The sequence below is a fragment of the Cryptomeria japonica genome, chromosome 11, assembly GCF_030272615.1.
Source record: "Cryptomeria japonica chromosome 11, Sugi_1.0, whole genome shotgun sequence".
Lineage (NCBI taxonomy): Eukaryota > Viridiplantae > Streptophyta > Pinopsida > Cupressales > Cupressaceae > Cryptomeria > Cryptomeria japonica.
Genome location: NC_081415.1, coordinates 446,913,011 through 446,938,205, shown reverse-complemented (window position 1 = coordinate 446,938,205; position 25,195 = coordinate 446,913,011). Strand labels below are relative to the sequence as shown.

General features: G+C 40.0%; 1 protein-coding gene across 14 annotated transcripts in view; it reads right to left on the bottom strand.

Annotated features, from left to right (window-relative positions):
- Positions 1-1,876: 1,876 nt before the first annotated feature.
- LOC131041428 (uncharacterized) overlaps positions 1,877-25,195 on the bottom strand; it is a 42,742-nt gene continuing 19,423 nt past the window's right edge. For 10 of the 14 annotated variants that reach the window (XM_057974525.2, XM_057974518.2, XM_057974519.2 and 7 more), the window contains 6 exons: positions 20,035-20,118; positions 19,753-19,911; positions 19,402-19,485; positions 19,005-19,139; positions 2,468-2,571; positions 1,877-2,367 (listed from right to left, as the gene is read on the bottom strand). In XM_057974525.2, coding sequence (XP_057830508.2) covers positions 2,301-2,367; positions 2,468-2,571; positions 19,005-19,139; positions 19,402-19,485; positions 19,753-19,911; positions 20,035-20,118 — 633 coding nt within the window. In that variant the 3' untranslated portion in view covers positions 1,877-2,300. Of the gene's footprint in view, positions 2,368-2,467; positions 2,572-18,382; positions 18,513-19,004; positions 19,140-19,401; positions 19,486-19,752; positions 19,912-20,034; positions 20,119-25,195 lie in introns of those variants that run through there. The other 4 variants (XM_057974526.2, XR_009105031.2, XR_009359467.1 and 1 more) reach the window with 4 other exon arrangements.

The window sequence follows — 25,195 nt, the reverse complement described above, 5'->3', positions numbered from 1 at the left end:
TAAGAGATTCACCACTAAATCAATAATTTATCTTTTGCATGCATATTGAGGATTTTTAAATAACCAAAAGTAGCCCCCTTTGTATTATTAAAAAGAAAGGGATAAGTAAGTATTGTAGGTTAGGAAGCATGTGTACAAGGTAGTAAAGTGTTTATAAAAAATGTATACAATGATAATCAATACTAGTTTTAAGCCTAATGTAAGTGTGGGCAGCACCACAAGTTAGTAGGTAGAAACAAGGAAATGTCAAAAAAAAATCTTTAAAAAACAGATAGGAAATTTATTTTAAAGAAAAAAATATTTTAATTATACTAGTATTTGTAAAAGTGTTTATGATTACCCTATAAATGCATATACTATGTCATTGGTTTATTAAGTAAATCCTCTAGGTTCTTTCAATCAAGTCTCATCCTTTCAAACAATCATTAGATTTCAAATCATTGGAGTAACATATTCTTGAGAAAGGGTTGGTCCACTTTTTTTTTCTTTTTGTAGACTCTTCTTTCTCTTTTTAGTTTTAATAGTATTTATTCTTCTTTGTCAACTCTTCTTGCAATTTCTTACACTTATCTTGCAACTCTTCTATTCAAATGATGCATTTTTTTCTAAAGATCTCTATTTTTTTCCCAAAACTAAATCGTGGCTTTCTTAAGTCTTCCATATTTTTCTTTTGATTTTTTCATGATTGCTCCTTTACAACATGCACACCTTGAGATGAGTTTAAGCACCGATTATAACACAATTGTTTAGCTAGGAAACCCCTTATAAGCGGTGAAAACCCAATTGATGAGAGCAACTACTCTTATCAAAAATTATACTCCAAAACAAGATATTGAAATCCTCTTGTTCACCTTCAATCTACTTTAGCTTCTACTTCTTAAGGTACAACCTCTGTTTGTCCTCTCATTTGTTTGAGCTTCAATAATGTTCATAAAATTCTATAAGACTTCCTCTTATGAGCTCCAAGGTACAACCTCTAATTGTCAGCACATCCCCTAAAATTTGACCCCCCCTTTCATTTATAATCTGCATATTTTTCTACCTAGGACAAATTCACCTCTTCTAACAAAAGTCGATTGCAAAACCATCCTATCAACTATGGTTTTGCCAATGTTGATCATAAACCAACCATTTATCACAAAACAAGCCTTGCAATTTTGCATTCACCAAAGTTGATTACAAAGCCACCACTGTTAATAATTCTAAGCTCTGCTTTTTTTTTGGAGTCCATATCTTTTGCAAGCAAATTTAATATGAAAATATCAAATTTTTTAATTTGCATAGAATCTCTAGAATATTATGAACATATTGTTTTCAACATTTGGTGCCTACAAGACAAATCATAAAAGGTGGATATGCCACTCTTTCCCAGACGTAATATAACAATTATGATTTAAAATTAAAATCGGAATTCATGTCAAGCACTTGCATATGAATGGCATTCATGTGACTAAGTTCTAATCTGATATTTCATGAGTGGTTTTCACATCAAGCACGAACCCATCTCCATAATGACTCTGAATATGCCTTCTTGACAGCATGTGCATAGTTAACTTGGTATTCATTGCATAGTTTTCAGAACAAAAGTTAAAAATCTTGTTATAATGTGTGATCGAAATAGCAATCACAGATGTAGAAAGCTCATGTTTTCAAGGTTCCACTTATAGCATTTTCTCATTCGTTGACATTCAAATTACTAAACAAAATGCTTAAGATTATTGTTCTTACCAATTTTTTGTAGTGTTACTTCTGTTTATAATTTTTTGAAAAATATGTATGTCAGGCATGCATATGACTTCTGCAGAGTGAACTAACAAAAAGTATACAACCAAAATGCTAAATCAATGACAAAATAATCACAAAATGAAATCAAAACTATATAAATCCCCAAGCATCCTTTGGTAGTCACAAAGGATCTTATCCTCCAAAAACTCAAATAAAATAAACTTTGAAACAAAACAAAGTATTTAGCATTTTACAACACATATCCTAGACACAAAAGGAAGAAAGTGAATACCCCTCTTCCATGGTGGAATTCACTATTCATATGTTTGAGTGCTCAGAAACTTACCCTTCTTGCTAGTAGTAGAACTGTACAATCACGTAGTCATTTGAAATAAGTTTGACTCGCGGATCAACCATATTATTTTTTAAAACAAAACAAAAACACTAATTTATTTTGTATATAATTTTCAAAACTGGTCTAATAACAAAGTCTGGACTACTTGAAATGGTTCATGGTGTTAGATTCATTTCCTACACCGAGCATTTGCAAAGCTACCAAAAGAACATTTGGCCTATCACATAAACGGTAGACCTTGTTCAGGAGTATCACACAAGCCTTTGAAAGGAGGCATAAAACAGCACCTGAAGTGTCAAACAAATATTTAGTAAGTGAGAAAAAAACATGTAAAGAATCAAACCAAAAAATGAATAACCAAAAACAAGATTAAAACCAAAACAATACCAATCAGCAGATAAATTTTCTGCATTGAAATTTGGATCATATATTCGCCATCTATTACATTGAACTAATTTGTGGTCAGGTGTGTAGCTTTTGCTATTGTCCCTCTGCATTTGAGCACAAAAGGTGTGAGCGTACACAAAGTTTAATGCACTATGTAACAAATGAGTAAAGAAAAGAAAAAATCACTCATTACACTAAGTGCAAAAAGAAACCACATTTTAGTATGCTTGTGATGAATTCAAGATATCATTGTCCGCATTTGTTAAGGATATGATCCTTCAATTGACTTTGATGGAAAACACATATACAAAAGACATGACATGGAAAGAAATGGTTAAGGAAGATAGTCAGCCTTTAAGCATCATAAGTGGAGGAAGATATTCAGCCTTTAAAATAGGATAAGCATCAAAAGTAGTTAAATGAATAGCTTCTAGAATCAATAAGTTAAATAAAATTTTAATAATCTTGGCATCAAAATCATTCTCATTATGTAGGTTCTAGCACATTTGTGGCATCCCATTCTTGGAAAGCAAAAGACATTATCTTTTGAAGGACATGGCCAAGAAATGGTAGAGCCAATCAAGTATTAACTTTCTTGGCTACTGATTACCATGTCGATTGGCATTCCCATACGGAGAAAAGCTTTGCAACTAGTACATCTATAGTATGGAATCAATGGTGCGGAAAGGGAGGACTACCATATAAATATAGGTATCAATAAGTTACATACAATTTTAATCTTCCTTGCATCAAAATCATTCTCATGATGTAGGTTCTAGCACATTTGTGGCATCCCATTCTTTGAACGCAAAAGTCATTATCTGAAGGACATGGCCAAGAAATGGTAGAGGAGCCAATCAAGGATTAACTTTCTTGGCTTCTGATTACCAGGCCGATAGGCATTCCCATATGGAGAAAAGCTTTGCAACCAGTACATCTATAGTGTGGAATCAATGGTGCAGAAAGGGAGGACTACCATATAAATAATCTGTACCAAGCATGTCTTTTAACACTTTTTTAATGTACTGTACAATGCATCTGACACTGACCAATGACCATCAAATATCCAATCAGCGAATTCTGAGGAAGACAACAATTGCACAGCAGGATGCGGAGAGAAAGTGAGTCAAACAGTGAGACATTCTTTCATTCATCACATTGTTTTGGAGACTCCGGGCCAAATCACAGGCTTTTTGCACCCTTTTCACACATCAAATGAATCACTACACATCTAACATACCAGACCTATAGAAACAATATGTTTGCTATGGATTTTTACTACATTTTTCCTCTCTATTTCATTACAAGGTGGTTAAAGCCAGATCTGATAATAGAAATCTGTGCTTTCAAAGGTCACTCTACATGGGTGTTGAAGCAAGCCATGTCCAACAAGCCTATAATACCAGTTACCCCTTGCCATCCATTTGAAGGAATATATGTGCTGATCCAAATTGCAGATATTATTCAAGGAAACAGCTTATTGATTTTGTTAGTATTCAACGGAAATTCATAATGGAGGAATATGAAATTTCAGACCAGAGCGAGGCAGTTGTTTTCTTTGATGATCGGAATGAACTTAGAAGGTGAGGCCTTGGATTCTTTTCAATAAAGAACTATTCAAAAATCATTTGTTAGTTTAGTTGTTTTCTATTTTCTTGTACAAGTGGACTGTCCCCAATGAGAATGACCGCTCGCTATGGTTTGTGCCCACAAGCTATCTTGCACTGTTTCAACTTTCAAGTGCTGGTTATGGGATGTGACATGACAATGATCTCTTCTCTTTTCAATTGATTAGGTTGATGTAAGGTCCGAGGCAGGATTTAGGCACTTGATATTTGAGAACTATGATACTGCCATTACACTCTTCATCAAATATGTGATCAGTTTCACATTGAACATCCACCATGAGATGATAATTCTGATTTACATTCCTTCACATCAACAATTTATGAAAAAACTTTGCAAGCTATATACTTAGTCAATTTAAAAATGTATCTGGTAATAATTCTGTATCAGGTCTATATTGCAAGTGTTCTTGTTGACTATGGATAGATTATCCCACCTTGCTTCATGTTACTCAATCACAACGAACTCCTTTGAAGAGGCTGTCAATTAGTAAAAGTTTTAGAAGTCCTCAGCAGAATCAGAAATCAATAAAGCTTCTCAGACGGATTGAACTTTCACAAAGAAGTCTAATTTATAGGGGGCACAAACCCTTCTGTAATTTTTTTGGCTTAAATTAACTGATCATAAATAATTAACAAATATAGAGAAATGCATTCATCCTCTACAATTATGTATGCATTGCTCAGTTGGGTTCTGTGTAAATTTTTGACCATGATTGAACTCTTCAACATCATTGTTGTCATTTTATGACACCCTTGGTCCATCAGTGAGAACCGATCAGAGATATGTTCCATGGAACAGCGCTGCCCCAGTTGATCAAGGAGAAAAGCAATCATGGTTTGAAGTGTTGCCTTGTCGGAAGTTCCTAGGCCCCCTTTTTTCTTCCCCGGAACTCCAGAACCCCGAGGTTCCGAAGTTCTTTGCCTTAGCCGCTTTCTTTCCTTCTCTGAAACTCTGGAACCCCGAGGTTCAGAAGTTCTTTCCCTAGCTTAGCCCCTCCTCTCCTTAGCCTTTCTCTCTTTTCCCCCAGAACTCCAGAACCCCGAGGTTCCGAAGTTCCCTTCCTCTCCATAGCCTTTCTTCTATCCTTGCACGGAACTCCAGAACCCCAAGGTTCCGAAGTTCCCCTTCTCTCTTTAGCCCTTTCCCTCTCTATCCCGGAACTCCGGAACCCCGAGGTTCCGCAGTTCCTTTGAGCAATTCCCCAGAACTCCGGAACCCCGAAGTTCCGAAGTTCTTTCCCCTTTCGCCTTCTCTCCTTAGTTCCTCCAGAACCCCAAGGTTCCGAAGTTCCTTTCCTTTAGCTCCTTCCCTTGTCTACCTCACTTCAGGAGTCCGAGCTTCTGAAGTCTCCGAGCTTCCTTCCGACTGGCGACACTTCCGGATGGCGTGATCGACACGCAAGGCTTTAAATGCTCCGACAGTTTTGATGACTTGTGCACTTTCTTTTGTGGAGCCACAAGGGTGCATTAAATGTTTTTGGCAATATTTCCATCAAGGGAGGTATGGGGCCATGCTTGGTGACTTTTGTCATGACTGACTTTGGAAGGTTAGTCAATCCACCTTCCTCAGAATTGCCTTTTGAGGTATGGCTAGGTTGCTTGCATGTACAAACCAAGTGCATGCACTTCCCTGCACTTCCAGACTGACATGTAGGGGTCATGATCACTATTGTAACCCATTTTTCTATATAAAGGTTGTTAAGCCTCATTGTAAAGGGTTCTCTCCCTGCTGGCTTGAGCTTTCTTATGCTCTTCTCTTCTCTTAAAGACTGGTAATTATTTTTGCATTTTTGCAACTGTAAGATTGGCTTTTGGCCTTATGATTAATTGAAAATCACCATTCTTGCCTCCTTCTAACCTATGTATGTTATGTATTATTTTCTTACCTTCATTATAGGTGTGAGTCTTGTGGCTTTTCTCTCCATATATGTTGTGTTAACATGTCAACTGAGTGTAACTTGTGGGAATCCTTCTCCCCTCTTGACACTTGGCAAATTCTAACCTCCATACATGTGTTTTGGTCACTTATGCAATTGAAGTTGTGCATCTCTTGGGTTTTTTTTAGTAGGTTCCTTGTGCCATCTCGATAGGGAGAGAAACAATCTCTTCTTGGTGCATCACCTCCTTTTATTTCAAGCAATTCTCTCTTCCCTTTACCTCTGCAAGTTGTTAGGATAGGCTTAGGAGTTAGTTTTTAAGTGTTGAGTTGGTTCAACACCTGCACCTATTTGAAGAAGAAAGCCGGCCTTCTTCAGAGATTCAACCCCTTGCGCAAGGTCCCACACTTCGGGGTTGTTTCCATGTTTCACAAGGTTGCTGAGTTGATAGCTTAGCAAGGGTGCAAGCTTTTGTGATAACAATTTTTGGCACGTCCGGTGGGACTTTATTCAATTCACATGCTAAGGATTTAGTGCTAATTCTTAGTGTTTTAGCCTTTAGGGGCAGACATCTTCAAGCACTTGGCGACTTTGCTCAAGGACTAGTTCTTGTTCACACAGAGTTCGCAGCTCTACTTACCCCGGAAGTTCAAAACCCCCAAGTTCCGAGGTTAGTAAAGCCATTTCACTCCGTAAGTACGGAACCCCCAGGTTCCGAGGTGCTTAGGCCCGAACACCCAAAACCTCCAGGTTCCGATCTCCCGAACTTCCTCACTCCGGACCTCCGAGCTCCCGAGGTGCTGAAGTGGTCATACTCCGCAACTTCGGACCTCCGAACTTCCGAGGTCGGTTGCAAATTGCATGCCCAAAATTCATACAAGGGCGCCTTCTAGAGGCAGTTTCCAATTCGTAGAGCTCCCATCTGCAAGCTCTAGAAGGCGGAGAGGCAGGCCTTCATTGTCACCAGTCAGGGGTGTCAAGGTTGTAAACACTCCATCTCCCAGGTCTCATTCTACTCCATTTGCAAGGCCTTTGCTATCAAGGGCTCCCACCACTCATATCAATAGACCATTGTTTCACATGGCAAGAAATCAAGTCTTTGTTACCTTCAATGGGGGGAGTCCCCTTATCTTGACTCAATGGAATGACATACCAGTGGCTGCATTGAAGAGTATACCATACTTCACTGGTGAAACAGCTACTACGCCCATTGAGCATATTCAAGACATTGCAAACATCTGCTCCATCCATAATATCACTCAGGATGATGTTGCTGTCAGACTATTAGCCACATCTTTGAAAGGCAAAGCCTTGCAGTGGTATAGAGGGTTGCCATCTAGCTCCATTCACAATTGGGACGAATTGGGGGAGAGGTTGTGCAACCATTTCGAAGACAAAAGTGATCACCTATCACTTGTAGAGCAGTTGACTACAATCAAGAGGGCACCCCATGAGTTCATGGGAGACTTCAATTTCAAATTCCATAAACCATGGAATAGAATTCCTTCTCTAGTGAAGCCATCCCCAAATCATGCCTTCTTGTATTATCTTAGAGCTCTCAACAGCGATATAGCTGTACGATCCAATCAATGGATGGAGCCTCTCTACCAGGTGCATATGACATAGCCATAAGAGCAGAAAATTGTTTGATCAGGCTAGGAAGATAGCTCCAAGGCCTCCAATGCCTCTCTTCCCAAAGGCTCCTACTCAACAACCCACCTTGGCTCCTATTCCCATGGCACTTGCAAGTCAACCATCCACACCCTCTACATGCTCCAATGAGCTCCATGAGGTCAAGGCTCTATTGCAAAGCTTTAGCAATGAGTTGGTGACACTAAAGAGGTAGCAAACTCAGTGTAGCAGACCTTACCAAGCACAAGGTCAGAATTATCAGCAGAATAGGCCAGCCTTTCAAGGGCAACACCAATGGAGCAATGCCAGGCCATTGAATAGTGTGAACCCCACAACAACAAGCAACTCAAAGGCGATAGTCCCAATGGAAAATAACCTCACCCAAGAGCAAGATTGGTGTCAACCATGTAATCAGCCACACAACAAAGGCGCATGCCAAAATGGAGGGTTTGTCCAAACCTTCGTAGTGCAGGATGAGCCGACCACTCCTGGCCAACATTATGACCCAAATCAGCCTAGTGTTGGCACTCAAGCTCACTTACAAGGAGACTCTACCTTCGTCAATTGGCAGGAGGCAGAATTTTGTGGTTTGAACCAAACAAATGGTGAGTTCATGCTGCAGTATGCAAGGTCAAAGAAGAGAGCCATGGAGGCTGCCTCACCTTCAACATCAACCCAAGCTCTAACACCCAATGTAGTTGTCCATGATACAAGCCAGAATACCATACAAGGGAGCAAGAGGTAGGAGGAGGCCCAAGTCGTCGAAAGAGCAAAGGCAAACCTTGTAGCCTCAAAGGAGCCTCTAAAGTCAGCCGGTGCTCCTTTCAACATAGTTGATCAAATGAAGAAGGCCAACCTCAACGTCACTATGTGGGAGGCCCTTTCAATCCCATCTCAAAGGGATTTTCTTAAGGAGGCACTGAAGGATGCAAATCAGTCAGGTGATGAGGCAGCAGTCAGAGAAAGGGCAGCCTCCACCAGTTTGGTGCAACCCAAGGAGGAGGAAGATTCAAGCAAGATCAGCAAGTGTCCCCCCTTCTATCTCTCCTTAATCATAGGAAATAACTTGGTTCACAACTGCATGATAGATTCAGGGGCCAATAGCTTAGTCATGCCTAAGAAGGTAGCTGATCTTCTTGGCATAGAATATGAACCCGTGACCAAAGGGGTGGTCCAATTAGATGGCACTTCTATTAAGACAGTAGGGGTGGTAAAAAAATTGAAGTTAACCTTGCATGCATGCCCTGGTTTCACTGTCTTGCAAGACGTATCGATCATCAACCTCCCTACCTTCTTTGCCATCTGCCTGTCTAGAGACTTCACAGCCAAGATAGGTGGGTACCTGTCTTTTGACTGGTCCCATATGCTATTTTGAACAAGGTATGGTACCAAGGTAACCATAAGGGCAGAACCCATTGCCCAAAACCACATAGAGCCCTACACCCCCAGCCCTATAAACATGAATTGCACTTGCATGAAGAGGGGGAGAAATGTGCTGTCCGTGAGCCTGCTACTCTTTTGTAGGAGGTCCCTGATTGCTTGCTGGACGAATGGGCCAATGCTTTTTAGTTTGATCCATTAGCTGAGACTGAAGAGACTGGGCTTGGCACCTATTGTATTCATGAAGAGGATACTCCTATCCCTAACCTCGTCAAGACACAAGGAGACTCAGAGGGGTTATGGAACATGTTTTTTGATGGTTCAAGAAACAAGAATGGTGCAAGTGCCGGGATAATGATTGTGTCTCCTAAGCAGGAGAAATACTTCTTCTCTTTTAGGCTTCAATTTGGTTGCACTAACAATGTCGCCGAGTATGAAGCCTTGATCCAAGGTCTCCAACTTGCACAAAGCAGAAAGATCAGATCTTTGCAAGTATTTGGAGATAGTGAGTTGGTTGTTAAACACATCCGAGCCCAAAGTATAGCAAAGAACAACCTGCTCAAATCATACAAACACAGGGTTTGGGATTTGATTGAAGGATTTGAGGCCTTCAATATCCAGAGCATTCCTAGGGGTCAGAACAAGCATACTAATAGGCTTGCAGCAGTTGGTGCTCAGTTCGACATACCAGCGCATATTGCAAGTGAGAAGGAGCAACACATCAGGCTTGTTGTGAGGCCTATTGTCCCAGACAATCAAGTGAATTGGCAAGTGTTCGAAAGCGATCAGCAGATCGTCAACTTCTTGCAAAATAAAGCAGAGTTTTCTGTTAAAAATCAGTCTAAGCTGCAAGACTGGTATGGAGATCAAATCATGCAACTCAACTCCAATAAGTTGCCTAAAGGTGTAGTTACCTTGGAAGGCATTTTCAACTCGGATGATCAGTTGAAGAAGAAAATGAACTTGGCTGCAAAGAGGGGTGATTACAAGCCAGTTGTTGTTGCTAAGGGTAGGTCCTTGAACTTGGGCAAGGTGTGTTCCTCAACCGAGCAAGAGGCCTTTGTTGAGCTTTGCCAACAATATGATGACATAGTTGCTTGGACCTATGAAGACTTGAAGGGTTTTGACCCTAGCTTAGCCCAACATACTATAGAGATAAACCAAGATGCAAAGCCAGTTAGACAAAAGCAAAGGCCAACAAACCCCAAGATTGAGCTACTAATGAGGAAGGAGTTGACCAAGCTCATAGAAGCCAATATCATCTTCCCTATCAAGCACTCCTCTTGGGTGGCCAACCTTGTCCCTGTAAGAAAGAAGAATGGGGAAATCAGGCTGTGTAGACTTTAGGGATCTCAATAGAGCCTCCCTCAAGGATCACTATCCCCTTCCCTCTATGGAGTAGATTCTCCAAAATGTCAATGGCTCAGAAAGATTTTCATTCTTGGATGGGTATTCAGGCTAAAATCAGATCTTGGTCCAAGAATCAGACCAATACAAGACTGCATTTACTACTAAGTGGGCTACCTACGCTTATTGTAAAATGCCCTTTGGGCTAACCAATGTCGGTACCACATTCCAAAGAGCAATGGACATGGCCTTCAAGGGTGTATTAACAAAGTTTGTGCTTGTATACCTTGATGACATAAATGTTTATTTGAAGCATGCAGCTGACCATCTTGGTCAACTTGAGCAGGTTTTCATGAAATGCAGGGAGTATGGTGTGTCCTTGAACCCTAGCAAGTGTGCATTTGCTACTGATCAAGGAAGATTGCTAGGACACATCGTATCCAAGGAGGGTTTGACCATTGATCTAGAGCGAGTGGAGGCTATTCTTTCTCTTCCACTCCCCAATCACAAGAAAGGATTGCAAAGTTTCCTTGGTAGGATCAACTTTGTGAGGAGATTCATTCCCAACCTTGCCACCATGATAAAACCCCTCACTTCCATGTTGAAGAAAAACTTGGCTTTCAGTTGGACCAAGGAGGGAAGGGCCAGTTTTGAAGAGATCAAACAAGCAATTGTTCAGGCCCCTACCCTTGTCAATCCTAATTATGAAAGGGATTTTATCCTCTATACCTTCGGAGGAGAATCCAGTATCTCAGCTAAACGACAACAAGTTGGAGCAACCTATCGCTTTCTTTAGTGAAGGGCTAAAGGACTATGAGCTTAAGTATAGCTATGTAGAAAAGCAAGTCCTCACTGTTGTAAGGGCATTAAAAAAGTTCGGACACATGTTGTCCAGCAACAAGATCCAGCTCTTAGTTCCGCATGCAAGTGTCAAGGATTTCCTTCTAAACAAGGACATCAGTGAGAAGAGGGCTCGGTGGATAACCAAGGTCATGGAGTATGACATCAATATCAAGATCACAAAGCTTGTAAGAGATAGGGGCCTATGTGAACAACTTGTCTCATCTTCTGAGACTACTTCAGAGGTCGCCCTTGTATTACAAGAGGATCAACCTACTGGAAACAACACTCAATTCAGTTGGGTAGGTGACATGACCATCTTCTTAATGGAAGGTAGATACCCCCAAAGTCTGGGCAGGACCAAAAGAAGGCATTTCAGGTTGCAATCCATTCCCTATGTCTTAGTGAATGGCACTCTTTTCTGAAAAGACTAATGGAATCTTACTAAGATGCATTGAGCAAAACCAAGTCAATAGATTGTTAGAGGAATTCCATGACGGCTCTTCAGGGGGCCACTTCTCTGCAAGGACTACGGCTATCAAAATAATGAGGGCTGGTTATTACTGGCCATCCTTATCCAGTGACTCGCATAAATGGGTGAAGAATTGCAAGATATGTGCTCTCTTCTCTGCGAAGCAAGACTAGCTGCCCTACCTCTTCATCCCATCCAAGCAGATCAACTATTCACCCAATGGGATTTGGACTTCATTGGGATGATAAACCCACCTTCTAGTGCTAGCCATAAGTGGATCTTGGCCACAACAGATTACTTCACTAGGTGGATACAGGCAGTTGCATTGAGGGATGCCACTGAGGCCTCAGTGTTGGAATTCCTTGAGGGAATTGTGACAAGATTCGGTATCCCCTCCACCATAATATCAAACAATGCCAGGGCATTTGTTGGAACCCAAATCAGTTCTTGGGCAGTTAAGCATGGTGTATACTTGAAGACATCATCCAACTATTACCCTCAGGGTAACGGCTTAGCTGAATCTTCCAACAAGAACCTCATCAGGATAGTTAAAAGGACAATTGAAGACAATCAGAGGGCATGGCATATTAAGTTGAAGACAGCCTTATGGGCTGACAGGATCACACCTAAGAGGACGATTGGTAACTCCCCTTTCATGCTAGTATATGGGAAGGAAGAAAGACTCCCAACTTCCCTAGAGCTACCCTCTCTTGAACTAGCACATCAACTAGAATTAATAGCGAATGATGCCATGACAGTAAGGCTAGCTGAGCTGATGGAGCTGGAGGAGGTTAGAAGTAAGGCTATGCATACACTTGAGACTCATCAAGGGCAGGTCAAGAAAGTTTTTGACAGAAAGGCGACTAATAGGGTCTTCAAAGAGGGAGATCTAGTTCTCAAGTGGGTTGCAAACAGAGCCAAAGCTGGGCAACACTCCAAGTTTGATGCTATCTGGAGTGGCCCATATGTCATCACTACTTGCAAGGAGACCAATGCATTTCATCTCTCCAGGCTTGATGGCGAAGCTCTTCCAATCCCAGTGAATGGGATTCATCTCAAGCCTTGCTTCTGAAGAGGGTGTTGATAACCTTGTAAATATTAGACTAAAAGTTGTTTTGCTTTCATAAGTGCTTATGCACATGCCGCATTCTCCTTAAGAGGGTGTGCGCTCTAGTTTCTAGCTTTCCTCCAAGTGATGGCACACACATGTTTTGGGTCTTTTCAATGACTCAGTGCCCAATGGATGCTCAAGGCTTCTGGACTTCACGCTTAGCAAGCAAGCATCCCACAGAAATCGCCAAAAATGTTGTCATTTTATGACACCCTTAGTCCATCAGTGAGAACCGATCAGAGATATGTTCCATGGACCAGCACTACCCTAGTTGATCAAGGAGAAAAGCAATCATGGTTTGAAATGTTGCCTTGTCGGAAGTTCCTAGGCCCCCTTTTTTCTTCCCCGGAACCCCGAGGTTCCAAAGTTCTTTGCCTTAGCCGCTTTCTTTCCTTCTCCGGAATTTCGGAACACCGAGGTTCCAAAGTTCCTTGTCTCTTTTCTCCTTCCCTCTTCAGAACTCCGGAACCCCGAGGTTCCTAAGTTCCTAGCCTTCCTCTCCTTCGCCTCCTCTTAAGCTTCTCCTTTGCCCGGAACTCCAGAACCCCGAGGTTCCGCAGTTCCCTTCCTCTCCATAGCCTTTCTTCTATCCTTGCCGGGAACTCCGGAACCCCGAGGTTCCGAAGTTCCCCTTCTCTCTTTAGCCCTTTCCCTCTCTATCCCGGAACTCCAGAACCCCGAGGTTCCGAAGTTCCTTTGAGCAGTCCCCTTTTGCCTTCTCTCCCTAGTTCCTTTCCTTCTCTTCCTCTCTCTATCTCGGAACTCCGGAACCCCGAGGTTCTGAAGTTCCTTGCTCCTTCCCTTGTCTTCCTCACTTTGGTAGTCCGAGCTTCCAAAGTCTCCGGGCTTCCTTCCGACTGGCGACACTTTCGTATGGCGTGATCGACACTCAAGGCTTTAAATGCTCCGACAGTTTTGGTGACTTGTGCACTTTCTTTTGTGGAACCACAAGGGTGCATTAAATGTTTTTGGCAGGATTTCCATCAAGGGAGGTACGGGGCCATGCTTGGTGACTTTTGTCATGACTGACTTTGGAAGGTTAGTCAATCCACCTTTCTCAGAATTGCCTTTTGAAGTATGGCTAGGTTGATTGCATGTACAAGCCAAGTGCATGCACTTCCCTGCACTTCCAGACTGACATGCAGGGGTCATGATCACCATTGTAACCCATTTTTCTATATAAAGGTTGTTAAGTCTCATTGTAAAGGGTTCTCTCCCTGCTGACTTGAGCTTTCTTATGCTCTTCTCTTCTCTTAAAGACTTGTAATTATTTTTGCATTTCTGCAACTGTAAGATTGGCTTTTGGCCTTATGATTAATTGAAAATCACCATTCTTGCCTCCTTCTAACCTATGTATGTTGTGTATGCTTTTCTTACCTTCATTATAGGTGTATGTCTTGTGGCTTTTCTCTCCATATATGTTGTGTTAACTTGTTTTCTGAGTGTGACTTGTGGGAATCCTTCTCCCCTCAACACTTAGCAAATTCTAACCTCCATACATGCATTTTGGTCACTTATGCAATTGAAGTTGTGCATCTCTTGGTTTTTTTTTAGTTGGTTCCTTGTGCCATCTCGGTAGGGAGAGAAACAATCTCTTCTTGGTGCATCACCTCTTTTTATTTCAAGCAATTGTCTCTTCCCTTTACCTCTGCAAGTTGTTAGGATAGGCTTAGGAGTTAGTTTTTAAGTGTTGAGTTGGTTCAACACCTGCACCTATTTGAAGAAGGAAGCCGGCCTTCTTCGGAGATTCAACCCCTTGCGCAAGGTCCCACACTTCGGGGTTGTTTCCATGTTTCACAAGGTTACTGAGTTGATAGCTTAGCAAGGGTGCAAGCTTTTGTGATAACAATCTTATTTCACTATACAATTTTAGGTGGTGGCCATTGCGGATATTAAACTAGTGATGAAACCAAGATGAGAGACATAACAAGGTCTTACACATCAAAGAGCTATGTGGCTCAGGCATTGCCTAGTGGAGTGTCAGAGTATACACCAGAGACAACTTCAATTGTAACTTTGAGAATAGCAAGTTTGTTAAATCTGTGCAGGACCTATACTGGGAGCTTCCGCCTATTGCTGGCACATCCCTTACCAAACATAATACAACCCTGCTCATTCCTATAAACCTATTGTTCCAGCTGATCAAAGATACTTGTTTACAGAATTTGGACTGAGCAATCTGAACAAAAATGTGTATAATGGATACCCATAGAATCAAAGATGGCTTGTGTTCAAATATCAGAATAATCCAAGCAGCAAAGAAGTAAAATAAAGTCCATATTTTTTTGTCTGCCATGATGGTTATGCTAGATATAATTTTTACCAATAACTTGGGAAATCCGAATTAGCTGTACTGTTAGCAGTTCAAGAAAATGAATACTTGAGTTTATATATTACCCCTGTTTTGAGAAACCTTTAACACAAAGGGCATTATACTGTAAACAAGTCACCAAAGCAGAAATCCAAGCTCTGAAAATTCTGTAGACATTACTAAAGCTTTTGCTGAAGCATAAGAAGTAACGGTTCAGAATTTGAAATAAAAAGTAGAAGCTATTATCCTCTCAAGGCTGATTATTTCTTTATTTGTTGTTAAAGGATCTTTGATGCATGGAAAACGTTACCAGCATCCATTATTTTTTTATTTGTGACCAAAGAATCTTTGATACATGTCATTGTTTTTTGGCTAAGTTGCCGGTTCGGGTTCGGGTTCAGTTCAGGTTCGAAGAACCCGGTACGCCGGTACGGCAAAATTTTGAAAAGGGGTTTGGGTTCGTTAGTACAAAAACATGTAAATTTTATATATATATATATTTTGATATTTGTGAAGCCTATAAGCATGAATTAAAATATGCATGTCACATAGCATCATATGAACAACAAAACAAACATAAACTTGTAATCATAGCATCATGATCATACCATAATTGATAATAGCATCATATACATCAAGTTTAATATCAAAATGACAAAATATTCAAGTATCATTGTTTCAACTTTCAACAATATAAACTTAAAGTTTAATCATCAAATGGATCATCTAATTCTTCATCCTCCTCCTCCTCCTCCTCCTCCTCATTGACATTGACATTACATGAGCCAATGCCACTTGCACTTGCACTATAAGTTGGCTCAATTTCCGAGTCATCAAGTGTCAATGCAAGAATTTGAGAAGCAGGAGCATCCAAATCAGTATGCTCTGGCTCTATATCCCACATCTTTGTTTCCCCTTGTGTGTAGTCATGTTGTTTGTGTGAAAGAAGACGTAGGTTGGAATGCACATATACTAAATTCTCCGCTCTTTTTGATAGTAGCCTATTGCGCTTTACTGAGTGGATGAATGAGTATGTGCTCCAATTTCTTTCTGAAGCAGATGAACTAGCAACCTATGAAGACAAAATAAACAATTAAAGTTATACATTGATAAAAATAAAATTACTAGCAACCTATGAAGACAAAGTAAACTATAAATAAACTAAAACTTGTAAATTTAAAATTTTAATTAATTAAACTTACTTGTGATAAAACTTTTATAGCGAGGGGTTGTAGGTGTTGGAAGCATGTGCCATGGAAGTACCACCAGCTATGAGCATCTTTCTTGGATCTATGACGAAGTGCATCAACACTTAGACCATTCCCATTTGCGAATTCTATGAACTCATTTGTAACAACATCTCGCAAATCATCATCGGGATATAGTCTAAGAAATGCTGCCTTATACCCATCAGATACTTCTAGATCTCTCCATGGTGGAATCCTTCCTGGTTTATCAAGAAACTGATTGCTATAGTACTTAGGTGTCAAGGCATAGGCAAGAAGGTGCAAAGGAGTGGTCATCTTATTCCACCTCTCTACAATAATTACTTCCAGTTCTTTGAAGAATTTCTCCTGAGGATCATTCTCTTTTTCATTTATAGTGAACTTTATTTTTTCAAGCATTGAATCAATGCCATCATAAATCTCACCTATGCAAGGCCTATCCATGTTTGTATAGCAAATCATGCTCATGATGGGCTCAGTGATACTTAGGAGATATGTAACAAGATCCCACCATTTCTCATTCAATATTCTATCCCTAATTTTTTCTGCCCTCTCAATGCTACTTTGCTTCCATACAATCCAATTGGTGTTGATCACCATATTGCATAGTGCCACTCTAACTTTCACAAGTCGTCTTAAGACTATTGTGTTTGATGCAAAACGGGTCTCAACAACCTATAACACAAATTAATGCCAAATGATTAAAAAATAAAGCCAAACTTTAAAGAAGAATACACAATATAGCTTACACAATGATATTATTAACATTGAAAATTCAAAAAAATCAGAAAATGTAAAATTAAATTACTATTTCACTTACCTTCAATAGCTCCAAATTCGAATAGGTTCTAAAAATCCCTTGAGACATGTGGTGGTTTGTGATGAACATCTGGATGTCCTCAGCCTCTGCATATACATCTCTGATCCATTTTATTTTTTGCCCAATCCTTTGTAGCATAAGATTGAGTGAATGTACCGCACAAGGTGTCCAAAAGATGTGATCATAGCGTTGCTCAACCAACAAACCAGCAGCTCTACAATTTTTTGCATTGTCCGTTATGACTTGGATAACATTGAGGGGTCCCACAGACTCAATGGCAGAGATGAGAATTTCTGCAATAAATTGGCCATCTTTTATTTGGCCCTCACAATCCACAACTCTCAAAAACATTGCCCCTTTAGGGGACACCGCTATGACATTGATCAAGGGACGGTTTTTAGCATCTTTCCACCCATCTGAAACAATTGTTACACCTGTCTCAACCTATGAATCCCTTATGGGTTTCAATGCATCTTCAACCCTCTTCACCTCTTTCTCCAATAATGTTCCACGTACCTTCTCATAACCGGGGCCCTTATACCCTCTTGGTGCCTCATTAACACTTTTTATCATTTGCTTCCAATATGGGGAGCGAACAACATTGAATGACAACCCATTTGCATAAATGCACCTTACTATATCTTGATCAGCATTGTCTCTACTCTCATTTTGGAATGCGGTTTCTAAAGGCCCCTTTGTTCTTTTACGTGTCAAGGGTGGTTCACTTTGAGGTTCATTTGTGGCAAAGAAGGGGTGGTCTTCTACTACAATACTGGGATTAGAAGGGCCTTGCATTCCCCTTGTTTTCTTTGATACGGTTTGGTTCAATCTGCGGGCTTCCCTCTCTTCTGCCGCCTCATGCTCCCTAATATATTTCATCACTATCTCATCTGGTATAGGTTTACCATTTTTTCCAGGGCATTTTTTGATGCCTCTTCCTTTTATTCCACACAAATGGCCTACCACTCGATAATATGAACTATTACATTCAATATCACATCCATGGCATTTCCAACGGAATCCCCCACCTCACGGAAGTTGTTTTATAATGTCCACATATTTCCATAAGGGAGAATTTGGATCATTTCTTTGTTTTGCAATTATTTGTTCATTGCCAATGGAGGAAGATGTAGATGCCATTCTAGTTCCTATGGCAAGAAATAAAATAAACATATTCAAAAACAAAAACTAAATAATGAAAAAAAATTCAAGTTTCATATTTGACAATTTGTGAAACAAAAATAGTTGGAAAAAAATGTTTAAAAACCTACCTCTTGCAGCCAATGGAAGCTTGAAAATGTATGGAAATGATGCTGCAACACTTGTTGAAGCTTCTAAAATCAGTCTTCAACTCCTCCTCTTTGATCTTGGAAGCCAAATTTTGTTCAACCTTTCTTCAACCTGCTCTCATAAAAAATTTGTTTGCAACACAAATGAGGTGAAATGTGTCAATAAAATGTTTTAGAAGTCTTTTTTAGGTTATAATTTTCACTTTTTAAAAGGCGGAATTGAAAAAAAATTAAAATTTGCTTTGTTTTTTAACTTTATGGGCCGCCCAGCCGCCCGGGTTCGACTGGGTCCGCCCAGGTTCGACTGGGTTCAACCAAGGTCGAACCCACCCTGGGTTTTTCAAACCCAGGTCGAACCGGACCCGTACCACAGACCCGGTCAAACCCGGACCCGTACCAGGGCGTCCCAGGGGCGAACCCGGTAACTCAGTTCATATTCATCAAGCATGCTTCATTATGTCTTTATAAACAGAAATGTATCAACATAGAGACAATTGTCTCAATACAGATCGTTTGTGAAATGGGAAGTACCAAATCCAAATATTATAATATATTTTCATAAACCAAAATATGACAATTAATTGTAGCTAGTACAATTACTTACCAATTCGAGGGTATCAAAATTTTCATCCCAATATTCATCAACCTTGTGTCCTAACCATTGCTCCAGTTTATCAAAAGCGTCACAGTCCTGGAACCGTTGCTTGGTTTCTGCAACCAAAACTTCATCATTATCATTCTGCATCATCCAATGGCCATAAATGTGTTCCTTAGTTCATGCCATGCCATCCGTTGATGAGATATATAAGCTAAGCTCCAATAGTTTATTTCTGTTCTAAACTTCTAATAAACATCAAACATAACTACTAAAGGAGGCTTAATTTACTCTACATTAATTGTCAGTATAACTTCAATTACAGAATGAAAACCCATACAAAACTGTAAGAAAAAGAATTTGTGCAGCTATCTATGAGCATATAATTTAATTCTTAGAAACTCACCATGATATTAGTGACATCCATAACACCAATAATTCCACAACCCATATCTGCAATTCGAACCATCGCTCCTACTCTTTTGTATGCCTATATACAGGCAAACAAAAATACTCATAAACAAATATTTTCCTATCAGAAGATAAAAAAGGACAAGATAATCTCAAAATAATCTCAAAAAGTTATCCTACTCTCAAGAAATGCACTGACCTAATATCCAAATTCTTTCTTTCTTTCTGAAAAGCATTATGGATTAACGTAATCTTAATGCAAGATTGCATAAACATAAAAAAATTACAAAAAAATAAAATTAAATCACAGTTCATCATTTAACCAGATCTTAAATAAAAATATTACCTCAATAAGTCGTCCACACCAATATAAAAATATCCCATAGTTACCTCTCTCCTTTTCCACTTGACTTCGCCCTAAAGTTAGCTCAACATTTTTACCCATGAGTACATCCCTTACAACCTTGGTCTTATTGAGCGACTTAGCAACTGGACGCATTCTGACCTGTGATATTTCATAACATTAATATAGATAAACACATGCTATGTAAATTGAGAACTTGGTAGCATATTTTTAAGCTGAAATGACCCTGCTCTCCAAAGAAAAAGCAAGAGCTGTAGAGAATACCATTGTCCCTTGTACATATATTCTCACTCGAGGATTAAGGAACATAACTTCTAAGTAGGCATGGAGAGAATAATCAAGAGGTACCTGTAGCATTTTTTAACAAAAAAATACAATACACATATAAGAAATAAGAGTAAATAAATTTAGAGGTGGTTAAAAAATATTAGAAAGACTAAAAGCACCAGATCAAAGAACAAAGATTTAGAGTTGTATGCCAATATGAAAGTGGCATTCATGCAATGCAAAAATGTACACAAAGCAAAGTGCTTATCTCTTTTGTATACAAAAACCAACTTCAATTTGTCAATTGAAAATTTCATAACAACACACAGATTTTGTAGTTTTCCAGAGCAAAAGATAAAATAGCAGTGCCCCACCACCTGTTAAAAAGGAGTACATTATAGCCCAGTCTTCTGGTGAGCAATGTACCTATTTGTCCTTTTAATATGCATTAAAATGGCATCTCATTTCAAATCCAATAAATTTTTTCAAAGAAAAAATCCAAGATGATCCATATAATCAATTTTTTATCAAGATTACACTTCTGTAATTTCTTGCCACACATAGATGCATATCTACAATATGTGTAAGCATACATACAACCTAGTAACTTAAAATTGAATACATAATTCTTCAACAATCTTTCTACCTTATTGTAATATAGAGTTCTAGGATTTGCTAAGTCTTGGCGAGTCCCAAGCCGAGTGACTTGTTGATGTCTGTTTTATCATCTACCAAACATTAGAATAAGATACCCGAAGGTATTCTATCCTATCCTGAAAAATCACTATTGATTCCAAGGTCTATATGTGCAAACAAGCGAGTTTAGTGGGATAGCTACTCGGGTAGTGTTTGCTGAAAATTTCAAGGGGGACTTATGTTAACAAATGTATTTTAAGCTTCTGGACTTTAGATAGATTTATTGATTTTAGGCTCTCTTTTTTTTTTTTGGATTTTCCGGGATTTGGACTTTCAAAAGAAAGGGGAAAAGGGGATAGGGTTAAGAAGGTTGATCTAAATCTAGGAATTCTGGAGACGGTATCAATTGGGTGCTCTCGGGAAACCACACTTTGCTTCGCCACACTGAGGACAACTACACATCAACGGGTTGTGCTTATGATTGAAATGTTGGTAGGCACAGAGGATAGGCTCAGACTAACTTTGCACAGTGAAATGGAAATCATCCATTCACCAAACGTATGAGCAGAGATACACCGTTAATTAACACTTATCAAATCCTTCATTCAATTCTAACAACATGAAAGCAAATCTATAATAATTTTAACTAAAGTGTTGAGGAAATTGAAACCATGCTAATCATTCAAACAACAGAGATTACAACGCCTTAAGAGAAAGCGCACATGCAATATATTATTTGGAAATGACCTTCACGCAACAATATGTCAAAAACCTCACACTCTCCAAATGAGAGGAGGTAGCCTTATATAGTTTTTCAAGAATCAATGAACGGTCGAGATCAAACAGTGATCAAGGGCCCAGATTGAAAGCTACAAACCCTAATTAGGGTTTCCCAAAACTCTATTAGTTTGAAAGAATAAGAAAGTGACAAGTGGCACAGCTGCTATGGTCATTGAGGTGAGTGTCCAGTTTCCCCTTTTGCAGATTCGATGTATCTGGACATGATGAGCCTGACCTCCTTCATAGTGACACTTGGCAAGTTGCTAATCTGGAAGTCGATGATGTCCACATCATTAGTACATGTGGCGAGGATGCCTTCCCACTCAACTGCTTGGGCAAGAAAGTTCTCGCCAATGAAGAGAAAACTTGCAATCCTTGAAAGATCGCCCTTATCAATCATCCCCGAGTCTTTGAAAAAGCTCGACTAAATTCTGGCTCTCAACTTCTTTGCCTGCAAGTGTTTTTCTCGTATACTCTCTTTCTTCCAGATCTCTGATGCTACACGAAACACCTTACTCAAAATTTCCCTGACACTTTCCTCTCTCTCAAAGCACTTAGTCTCGGATTTCTTCAGGACTTCAATCCTGGTGACCAAAGCATAATACCAGGTGTTAAAGTCATATCTATCTCCAACCTATATGACACCTGCATCCACCAAACTTCGCTTTGATAGACCTCGTATAACCTTCAATTGCAGAAGTATTTCATCTTGAATTTCTTCAACATCTTCCCAATTTGCAACTAGGTCCTGAATTCGGCTAACCAATGAAGAGGCCGACTCATGTGCTGATACTAAATTTTCTACAAGTATGTCAACGTGTGTCGAAGCATCTAAAATCCATTCCTTGGTCTGTGTGAATGTGCCCTTCATGTCCTCGTAATCTTTCATTAACTCTTGTTGAAGGGGCTGCGGAGGGGTGACTGGTATCTCATGGTCGAGTGGCCTGGTTAGATGGAGAACATATTTCCTCCACTGGTGGTTCTCTTCCTCAACCTTCTTTCTTTTCTCCTTCTCCTGGGCTAGACTCGCCTTGAGGGCGTTGCAAGAGTCGTCAAAGTACTGGACTTCTTGGTCCTAAGTAGGCTTACCCAACTCTATAGTGGTAATCTTATAATCCTCCGGGGCAATAATGTCCCTAGTTTTTCCTTCCTTTGGCACAGCTATCTGAACTGTCCTAAACCCTGCACGATCCCTCTGAATCAAAGAGAATTTTCTGGCTGGCTTAGGTGGCTTGACTATGACAAGTTCGTTCACCTTTGCTATAAATGTTGTTGTATTCTCTTCAGAATGGGTTTCCTTAGGAACCTTAGCCCTTATCCTTTCCCTCAACCAATCAGGAATGGTTGACTGCTCCACAGTATTTTGATCAAATCCATCATCTGTCCTTCCTGGTCCAGTAACTATACCATCGAGGAAAACTACTAGGGGCTCAGGCTTTTCAACTTCTGTGGCTACATTTAAAACTTGTTCCCTGTCCGGACTTTGGACAGCTTCTTTCATTATTTCCTCAATTGAAGGAGAAGGCACTCTCACTTCATTATTTACCATATATGTGTCCATCTCTTACTCTTCAATTGCATTTTGATCAGGCACAGCAGATGCGGCACTCAGAATGGAATGACCTTCGTTAGACTCACGTCTCTCCTCGACAATTTTCTTTCCCCTGGCCTTTCCAGAGCTTCCAACTAATTCCTTCCTTTTCCGAGACCCAACACTCTCTGGATTCCGAGCATTGCCAACAGAGATACAAGGGTTGGAGGACAAAGAGTCATCAACTCCCATTAAATCATAGGTCAGGGCCACACCTTTAGACTTCAATTGTTTCGTCCTCTCAGATGCCCGCCACTTAGAGTATTCGACCACCGACCTCATGAGGTCTGCTAGATCTGACTTCTCTCCCTCTGACCAATCGACCAAGGCTAGTGGTTCATTCCTCATCTTCTTAAAGCCTGGCTATTGAAACTCAAGATTGTCTTCTACTTGATCAGCAACTCTAAATACTTTCGTTGCTCTTACCATGCTCAAGGGAATCCTTGACCAAAATCTCCTCCTAATTTCGAAACTATCGGTTGCGTTAGCCCAATAAACTTCCAAATCAACTCTGTGTTCAAATGTCATCCCTTCGACCCTTTTCATCCTATGTAATGGATCGAAATTCTTTCTTGCTTTGTACTGGTAAAAAGGGTACCAAGCCAGCTCTTTCTCAGCAGTGGCAGCGGCTTGTGATGACCAGCACGTTTCTAGTCCATTTCCAATTGTGAGAGAGGAGGTTCCTGCCTTCTTCTGCTTATCTCTTTGAACTGTCATATATCCCTCCAATTGCCTCACAACCTCTAGTAGCACAACTCGATTGGTAGGGTAAGCTGGGAGCTTATAGGGAGATCCGGAAAACCCCTGAATTTTGATGTAAGTGAACTTTGGGTATTGAATATACCAATATCCAAATCTACTTATGAAGTCCATAGACTCTTGAGAGAGTCTCTGATGTAGTCCACCTTGCAGCGTCCATGTGATGTACATGAGAAATGTATCATTCACCCTCTTGAAATAGAATTTTTCTTCCATGTGAAGCTGGGGATAACAGTCATATACGGGAGACTGATTTTCTTTGTTTCCCACTTCCCCTCTGCAAGTGAGGCCTCTGTATCTATAGGTTCTAGCCAAGGAATAGAACAAGTACGAGCTCATGAAGAAGGTCCAAGCTATCACTTATCATTCGAGCCCAGTCTATCATCTTAACTCCGTTCATTATTTCGTTTATGAAATAATACATCCAGGGCTCAAATGGAGCGCCTTGAGGATTCCCCATTCTCCTATTCAATAGGATAGTCATATCTCCAATGTCTTCTTTGAAGTACACCCTCACCAACCTCTTCCTCTGTAGTTTGGAGGCACCTTTCCTTGGCTTGTCCAGCCAGGAATGATTGACGATGGCATCATACTCCTCCAAATGATCCTGATACATGCGATCAGCTTCATCCTTGGTTACATACACAACATTATGATATTCTAGAATTCTGAAGGCTTCCCTGATGGCCTCATCGCTGATGTTTGCCAACACTCTTCCATCTGGTGCGACAATATCCCTACTGACAGGGTTGTAGTGCCTAGCGCACTCAACTACCAACTCAGTGCACTGCATGGTAGGGAGAAAACCGGCAACATGCACGATGCCACTCTTCATCATCTTTCGCGCGGTCATGGTAGGCAAGAGGTTATCTAAAAAGAACATCCGCTTCTTGAACTCCCTCAGATTGATATGCCCAAGGTTAGTGTCGCTGGTATTCTTCCATTTTGAGGTCATCCTTGATTCAGGAGGAGCATCCTTGTCTACTTGGAACTTCATCATGCCTAAAATCTGTGAATAAACATGAAGCTTAAGTTAGAAATCAAATCTTAGATTAAAGAAAATCGAGGCTACGAATGGCTAAGTGCTTGGAGTTTTTATTCAATTTTAATACTTAGCCATGAGAATGGAATTTTCACATGTAAACTCTCCAACCTAAGGACATTTATGATTGCAATCCAAAAAAAAAAAAACAAGTTTTATAACTTCAAAACTCTCACTCCATTTAGTCAACAAAATGATTTTTCTTTCACTAAAAATTTGAATAAGTCCACAAAAATTACTTCCGATGAATCTGGAAAAACTCAGACAATGCAATAGATTTGCATTTTAAAACCAACTTCACCTTCAAATGAATGAGAATAAGGCTAGAAGATAGAAGGAATATTAAGAAA